Raw genomic sequence first — 8,391 nt, forward strand, 5'->3', positions numbered from 1 at the left:
TTTCTATGTAAAAAATTATCAATATGTTTTCACATCCCTATATATTAAAGTGAGATTATTTATCACTTGCTGCAGTTCGTCCGTCAAAATTCTATTCTTGCTCCGTTCAAAAAATCATTTCTTCACTAATACGCTGTAATCTATTGTGCCGGCGAGATTTATCATATTCTCTGAATTTATGTGATCAATTGAAATCATTAATGAAAAAACCTTTTCTCTTCAACTATTTGAAATTTTATGCTCAATAGCTTAGCTATTTTTTGAAGAATGAAAACATTTTCTTAAAATGTTAGATTATAATTGATAAATTCAACGTGGCGTGCGATGCAAAATTTCTGTGAACATAATCCACTGAATTTTGAATAAATAGCATGTAAATTTTGCACGATGCTTGCATTACAATATAGCAAATAGTGCCATTTTCAAACATTCTTTAACCACAACACTTATGCGTGATTTTCCGCAATTGATATAGACGTCGCGTTAGAGTAGTGCACTTGATAAAAATGAATGCACTTCTGCATTTCTTCATTTGCAGAACATCTAGACAACTTTCAGCACAGTTTATGACAGTTGATTAGAATTTAAAAAATATTTCATTTATAATTTTCCCGTTAAATGTATTAATTCTGACAATCAACTGAAATGAATTTCTGAAAATAATCATATGCTCTATTGATTAATACTTGATTTTCTTAACGTAATCATTACAAGCTTTGGGATTGTCCAAAAATCCATGATTTTGTGCATTAATATGCTTATTATCAACTTTATGATTCCCTTAACTTTACATTGAAACTAAATATGTCGTTATTTTAATTTTCTTTCGCTTTTTCAAACATTATTCATTGCTTTTTTAAAAGTTCACTTTAAATGTAATAGTTTGCGATGGAAATGCACGCGAAATGCGACTAAAAATAAATAAATTAACAAGTCATGTCAAATTTATGTAAATACTCTCAGTATTTATTGGATTAGTTTTGAGATATCTGCTTGTAACATCCATAATACAAATGGCATAGATTTCAAAAACTGTAAAAAATTCTTAATGGTTAGTGGACGAGTGCAATTGATATTATACAATTTAGGTGCACTGCAATTTTCAATAATATGAAAGCGTTGATTTTATGAGAAATTTGGTAAATCACCTTGTTAAAATGAATAACATTTTACAGAAGAAATGAAATGATCACTGCAATAAGTTTTATATAAAAACCCATCATTTTGAATGATTGTTAGTTAGAAAACGATATTTAATAAAGAAATTCCATAGGCAAAAAATGTTATATTGTAGACATGCTGTAATTATAAAAAAAATCAGGAACAATTGTTCGTAAAATAGCAGTTTTTTCAGCTGATAAAATCAGAAATTTTTGAATAAAAGTTATCAAAATGTTGTTTCTCAATTTATTATTGTAATTTATTTATTTTCTGTCGTACTATGCCCTCTAAAATCCTATTCTTGTCCCGTTTTCATGAGTAGTTTTTTGACAAATATGCCATTGGAAATTTCGCTAACAAGATACGCCATGTTTTAAAAATTTTCCTGATTGATTGATACCATTTTAGCAAAGATTTCCTTTTCGAATAAACTTAGCTGTTTTTTGAAGCTTGAAAGAGGTTTATATAAATTTCGGTTGTAATCGATACATGAATGCAAATTAGCAAACTGTCAAAAATTTGTATCAACATAATCTGAGGAACTTTGAATATATAGCATATAAATTTTCACATTGATTATATCACAGCAAAGCAATGCTACCTTTCCAAACATTCTTCAACCACGCCCCTGATGCGTAATCTTTAGTAAATCAAACTGAATGAGCATTCTACTAAAATATCTGTTTATAAGAATAGCGTTTTCGGTTTATATTAATGTTTTTCAACAGCTTTTTATTTTTTGTTTCAAGAAAAAACAGGTTGAAACGTCAGTTAAACAATCAGTTTACTGAAATTATTATTGTTAATGTCGCCGATCGTCGAACCGACGTTCCCTTCATCCTTGAAAATGACTCCTGAAAAATTTTATAATTTCATTGTATTGTGAATTACACTGACTTATACATCTAAGTCACCGTTTTTGCACTTGTTTTTTCCTCTCATTGAGAAAATAACTCCATCTCCACTAATGTTTGTAGTATTGATAGATGGACGACAACGCCTGATCATTGGTACATTAAGGTTGAGTAAAGGAAAGCGATTCACTTTATTTATAGCAACCTTCACATCCTCCATCCTGCAACTTCTCCTTCCTACCTTCTTCCGTTGCTGTCCCGCCATGCTTTCTTTTCTAATGATCCCCATCATCGAGCAGTTAACGATGCTAACTTGAGCACAAATCGCGCTCAACTGAAAACTCTATCCACCCCATATTTCGAGCTGAATGAACTGCGCTTAGCTATTGCGACCAGATATAAATCTGATGATTTCTCCAAACTGCTATCTACTCGCCATATTTTCTTACTTATAAAGGCGATATTGCTTAACCCTGGCTATTTCTGATGCTTTTCTTTTATTCTTTTCATAAACTGCAATGGACAATGGTCACCCGCAGAATTTTCTTGAAGTTATTTTGCAAAAGCATAACCGTTTACCATCACGATGCGTCACTCGTGAAATTCTGTGCTGAGGTAAATTGCACGTTACACAATTTCTGGAATTATCATCATAAAATTTCATGTAAACGGTTTTATTTTCTATAAATCTTAAAACGTATTTCATTATCGAAACTATTTTTACTAGATGACATTTTTTTATTATCTATATAATTTTGATTTGAAGAAAATCATTGGTAAAATATAAATTATTGTATCACCTCCTACTTTCAAGCATCAAAATTCTTTCAACGCAACAAAAGCATTTCCGGTTATTTTTCGTAATTTTCAATGCCTCTGGTTAATAAATTTTCGTTTCAGCTAATTTCAGTAAAATAAATTTGCATAATAATGCTATGTTACGTAATAATGCAATATTACGTAGTAATGCAATACTGCGTAATTATATGAACTGTGTAAATAAAAACGTAATAAATTTCATCATCTCGTTTAATAACGATGTTCATAACATTCATTCCACTGCGTTATTACTGACGGAAAATTAGGTTGTTCTTCCGGAGGCAAAGTAAATAGTCATTTGCATAATTTACTTAATATTATACATTTAAACAGCACTTTGTTACATTAGGTTATTCAGTTGACTGCAGTGCTATCAGTCATGTGCGTGGTCAACTATAATTCCGCTCCTCAACACCAACAATGAAATATCGGTAAGTTGGATTTGATAATGTTGTGGTGGTATGCTATGCATGTCATTTGCATCACTTTACTAATATGGTGAATGGAAACTGACGGGTTTCTTTTCTATTGTTGTTATTGCTGACTTTCAGGTACATCAGATGCTGGAGAAGAAGAAGTACGTATTTCAGTTTTTTATTTTGAGATTGCTGCATTAATATAATTTACTTTCAGAATTATATCAATGAATATGAAATAAACTGATTCTGAAAAGTAAGTAATTGAATATGGTTCCAATGCATCGAAATAATTTTGCACTCTTTTTTATTTGTAATATGTTCATTTTTGTTTAATTGAGATTGTAGGCTAGCTACGCCATTAGCACCACATTACTTTGTAAAGACTGAAGGTAAAATTATTTCAATTTATATAACACTGCATTAATAACTTTTTAGGAAATTTCAACTTTCCTTATTCATTATCTCACTGCTCACTTTTCTTATTCATTGTTACATGACAAATAATGCAGCGATATTACCGGTATGTTTATACTTTTTGTACACTTTACTTAAACTATCAATAGCAGTTAATATTAAACCTATATGAAAAAGCCCTATTATGAAAAGTATAACTTTTCAGAAGAAAAGATGAATAACAGTGCATCATAATTTTTGAATTCCATTCATTTTGTAATCTAATATTTTATCTTTGTTTTATTATTTTTTTAGTTTAACCATCTCTCTGGATGTTTCCATTGCGGTCTGTCATGTTCCTTCATCAGCTCCCCTTTCAGGATTACCTCATCGTCAGAGTAAGATTTCATGCGGTTTGGAATTGCAATAGGTTACGTTCACGCAGTAGAACAGTTTCAGTTAGCTTGAATTTCATTCGTTTTTGATCTGATGTATTTTTTTGATTTACTTAATCATTTTTTTTAGTTGAATCATCAACATGTCGATTTTTCTATCGTAAAAGACAAGTGTCCCAATTGTTCCTTTTATTTCCTAATTGTAAGAGTAAGAATGAATTTGATTTCTTTGACGTAATCTATTTATACGATGAAGAATATTTAAGAGGTTTGGATACACAGTACAATGTGCTACATTGGTTGGTTGAGCCGGCAGATTTGAGTATTTCACGTGTATTAAATTAGATAACATCTCTAATAACACATTGCATCATCTCAGCTGAACTGTTTTGGAGTTTTTTTCGCTCTGGACACCGTGGTATATCAGGATCATCAATTTGCTTGAATTTGCTGCTAATTGCAGTTCGGTATTTTGTATTTTGTAATCTAATACTTTATTCTTTTAGTTTACCCATCTTTTTGAATGTTTCCATCGCGGTCAGTCATGTCCCTTCAGCAGCTCCCCTTTTAGGATTACCTCATTGTCAGAGTAATAATGAATTTCATGCGGTTTGTAATTGCAATTGGTTACGTTCAAACAGTGGGGCAGTTTCAGTTATCTTGAATTTCATTCGTTTTTGATCTGATGTATTTCTTTGATTTACTTAATCCTTTTTTAGTTTAATCATCTCATTGTCGTTTCTTCTACCGTAAAAGACAAGTGTTCCAATTCTACCTTTTATTTTTTAATTGTAAGAGTAAGAATGAATTTGATTTCTTTGACGTAATCTATTTATACGATCAAAAAGGTTTGGATACACAGTACAATGTGTTACACTGGTTGGTTGAGCCGGCAGATATGAGTATTTCACGTGTATTCACATCTCCAATAACAGATTGCATCATCTCAGCTGAACTGTTTTGGACATTCTTTCTCTCTGGACACCGTGGTATCTCAGGCTCATCAATATGTATGAATTTGCTGATTGCAGTTCGGTACGTTTAGTGTACAGATTTTGTTCATGATATCAGCAATGGATTTTTTCATATCTTCAAACTGCGACATTTCTTGTGATGGCGCTGTGAGTTGAAATTGTCGGTTCATTCCCCAGTGTTCCCAGTGTGATTTCACTTATCATGAGTAAGTCCCATCATGGTTTCACTTATCAATAATGATTGTAATTTTAGCAGATTACGTTAAGAGTACGTATGCATCCTTGTAACGTACAGGTGCACTGGATTACGTCGTCCCGTAAAGCGTGTACTGATGCCAACGCGTTCACCTGGACATAAAGGCGTTTTCTAGATGCCCCAATGTGCCTTTGCTTACCACAGAAAGTAAGCATCGAGCTCCTAATTGCTGTACAGTTGTGATCACTTTGCTATTCTATGTATGTATATGTATATGCGTTTTCCGTTATTTCCGTTATTGACTTTCACTGTTTTTTAGATGTCAAATCGCCAGTCGCATGCCGTTTGTCGTCCTTGATTGTCCAGGTAATCTGAAGGTTTAGGCAACCCTTCAGAATTAGATGATCATCCGGCATTCTGGTACCGCCCAGGTAAGCAGAGTAAAGGTAAGCAGAGTAAAGGTAAGTATGATAGCGCAGGTGAATAGAGTGAACGTAATGGTAAGTATGTCAGCGGATTCGTATAGAATAGAAATAGTCGACGAGGTAAGTATGAAGCATAGGTGAGTAGTGGACAAGGTAAGTATTTCTGGTAAGTAAAGGTAAATGGACAAGGTAAGTCTGTGACGGGAAGGGGTGAACAAGTGGTAATAAGAGTATAAAAAAGTCAATATGCAAATTTCTAAAAAAACCATTGAACACAGAAGCAATGAAACACCCTCAGGTGGTTTATGCAAATTTTAAATCGCCTGGGGAAAATATGCAAATTTTTATTTGCCCTGAGGCGTAGCCTGAGGCAACGCCTGGGGCTAAATTTCTGAAAAACCGAAATTTTTTGAAAAAATGCCTGAGGCATAGCCTGGGGCGTAGCCGGAGGGCATTAAAAATTTGCATATTACCCCCAGGCAATTAAAAATTTGCATAATCACCCCTTAAGGTCAAATATTGTGCAAAAAATCGCCCTTGGCGTAGCCTAGGGGCAATATGCAAATTTTATTTGCCCTGAGGCGTAGCCTGAGGCAACGCCTGGGGCTAAATTTCTGAAAAATCGAAACTTTTTGAAAAAATGCCTGAGGCATAGCCTGAGGCGTAGCCTGAGGGCATTAAAAAATTTGCATATTACCCCAAGGCAATTAAAAATTTGCATAACCAACCTTTAAGGGCAAAATAATGGTATAGCCTAAGGCTGTATTTTGAATTCGAAATTTTCAGTGATACTCTGTAGTGATTCATTTACGTGATTCCTTCAAGTGATGTACTTCATGTAGATGTGATATCCCTCTACATCACTTACCTGACTTACCTTTTCATTTATACTTACCTATTCCCTATATACTTACCTTCATACTTACCTTCCCTTTCGTAGACTTACCGTTACTTTCAGTTGAACGCAACGTGGCTGTTTGCATAGCCATGTTGCGATTTAAAATCTAAAAGATCCTATAATACTTTCCTAAACGTACCTGGAAAACCTTCAAAACTCTGGTACCATAACGATTGCAAATGGATATCTGAAAAGGAATAAATACCTGATAAACTGATAAACGTATATAAAAGTAATATGTACTTATAGTAGAGTATCACGTCATTCAAACAAGCAGTAACGCTTTCAAGTAACGCATATTCAATAACGCAGTTACCAAAGAATGCCACTTCATCTAACAATTGTAATTTAGATTGTAAAAGTAGAGGATGGTAAAATTGATAAAACATCCATATTATAAAAAGGAATTGACAATTCTTTCTTACTCTGTGATAAGCCATGTAGGACTGTTGGGAGACGTATTTGCCTAAACAAACACAGAGTGACATCGGCATTGTAGTCGGGGAATGATGCAATCCACAACCATAATGAACAGAATCTGCACTTACTGAATTTTGACATACCACTTTGGGAACGTCCTGATAGTAGCTCGCACTAACGGTATAATTTACACGGACAACAGCGCTGATCGACTGTATTGCAATTCGATAACTGCTACCATTACAATCGTCTTCTTCTTATTCACCTTCTTCTTACTCTTATGATAAGCGAACCACAGCGGGAGGGTTCAGAAACGCTACTACGCCACCTTCAACTAACGCTGAGCGCCATCAGTAGGAATCCCATATCAGTTTGAAGGTGCTGATATCATCCATTACTATAATAATCAAAATGTGCACTGAATTATTTTTGTGATGACAGAATTAGAAAGCACTGAGGCAAACTTATCACAATGGAAAGAACTCATAAACAGTTCGACTGAAATGGCATTATCTGTTACTATTATAAATGTTATATAAATTTAATATAAAATTATAAATCTAAATATATCTAATAATGTATGCTGCTTGTTGTCTAATTAAACAAACCGATTACTTACTGAATTTTGAAATACCTTTTGAAAGCGGTTATGGAAAGTCGAACTACCATCGTGGAAGTACAAGTACATTGAAACTGTTCTGTTGACGTAACCAATTGCACGTAACTTATTGCAATAACAAACCGCATGAAATTCATTATTACTCTGACGTTGAGGTAATCCTAAAAGGGGAGCTGCTGAAGGGACATGACTGACCGCGATGGAAACATTCAAAAAGATGGGTAAACTAAAAGAATAAAGTATTAGATTACAAAATACAAAATACCGAACTGCAATTAGCAGCAAATTCAAGCAAATTGATGATCCTGATATACCACGGTGTCCAGAGCGAAAAAAACTCCAAAACAGTTCAGCTGAGATGATGCAATGTGTTATTAGAGATGTTATCTAATTTAATACACGTGAAATACTCAAATCTGCCGGCTCAACCAACCAATGTAGCACATTGTACTGTGTATCCAAACCTCTTAAATATTCTTCATCGTATAAATAGATTACGTCAAAGAAATCAAATTCATTCTTACTCTTACAATTAGGAAATAAAAGGAACAATTGGGACACTTGTCTTTTACGATAGAAAAATCGACATGTTGATGATTCAACTAAAAAAAATGATTAAGTAAATCAAAAAAATACATCAGATCAAAAACGAATGAAATTCAAGCTAACTGAAACTGTTCTACTGCGTGAACGTAACCTATTGCAATTCCAAACCGCATGAAATCTTACTCTGCCGATGAGGTAATCCTGAAAGGGGAGCTGATGAAGGAACATGACAGACCGCAATGGAAACATCCAGAGAGATGGTTAAACTAAAA

The 8,391-nt window shown here is 33.6% G+C and overlaps 2 protein-coding genes across 2 annotated transcripts; both read right to left on the minus strand.

Moving 5' to 3' along the window:
- Positions 1 to 1,932: 1,932 nt before the first annotated feature.
- Positions 1,933 to 2,280, minus strand: Tsp_12202 (conserved hypothetical protein). Its single transcript, XM_003380887.1, has 2 exons — positions 2,076 to 2,280; positions 1,933 to 2,015 (listed from the first exon to the last, which is right to left on the minus strand). The coding sequence occupies exons 1-2, from the start codon at positions 2,278 to 2,280 to the stop codon at positions 1,933 to 1,935; spliced, it is 288 nt and encodes a 95-aa protein (XP_003380935.1).
- A 2,984-nt stretch (positions 2,281 to 5,264) lies between these two features.
- On the minus strand, positions 5,265 to 8,175 carry Tsp_12203 (hypothetical protein; the record flags this gene model as incomplete). The annotated part of the gene is made up of 6 exons (XM_003380888.1): positions 5,265 to 5,363; positions 6,563 to 6,640; positions 6,674 to 6,721; positions 6,960 to 7,166; positions 7,574 to 7,799; positions 8,007 to 8,175. Coding segments are annotated over 6 exons (827 nt in total), but the record flags the coding sequence as incomplete, so codon positions are not given.
- Between the last annotated feature and the right edge of the window lie 216 nt (positions 8,176 to 8,391).

The sequence above is a fragment of the Trichinella spiralis genome (genome assembly GCF_000181795.1).
Source record: "Trichinella spiralis strain ISS 195 chromosome Unknown Scfld2, whole genome shotgun sequence".
NCBI lineage: Eukaryota > Metazoa > Nematoda > Enoplea > Trichinellida > Trichinellidae > Trichinella > Trichinella spiralis.

Excerpts from the sequence above, each read along its gene's own strand:
- Tsp_12202 (XM_003380887.1), bottom strand. The coding sequence starts at position 2,280 with ATGGCGGGACAGCAACGGAAGAAGGTAGGAAGGAGAAGTTGCAGGATG. Across the intron at positions 2,016-2,075 it reads AAAAAACAAGTGCAAAAACG|GAGTCATTTTCAAGGATGAA; the intron begins GTGACTTAGATG and ends AAAATTTTTCAG.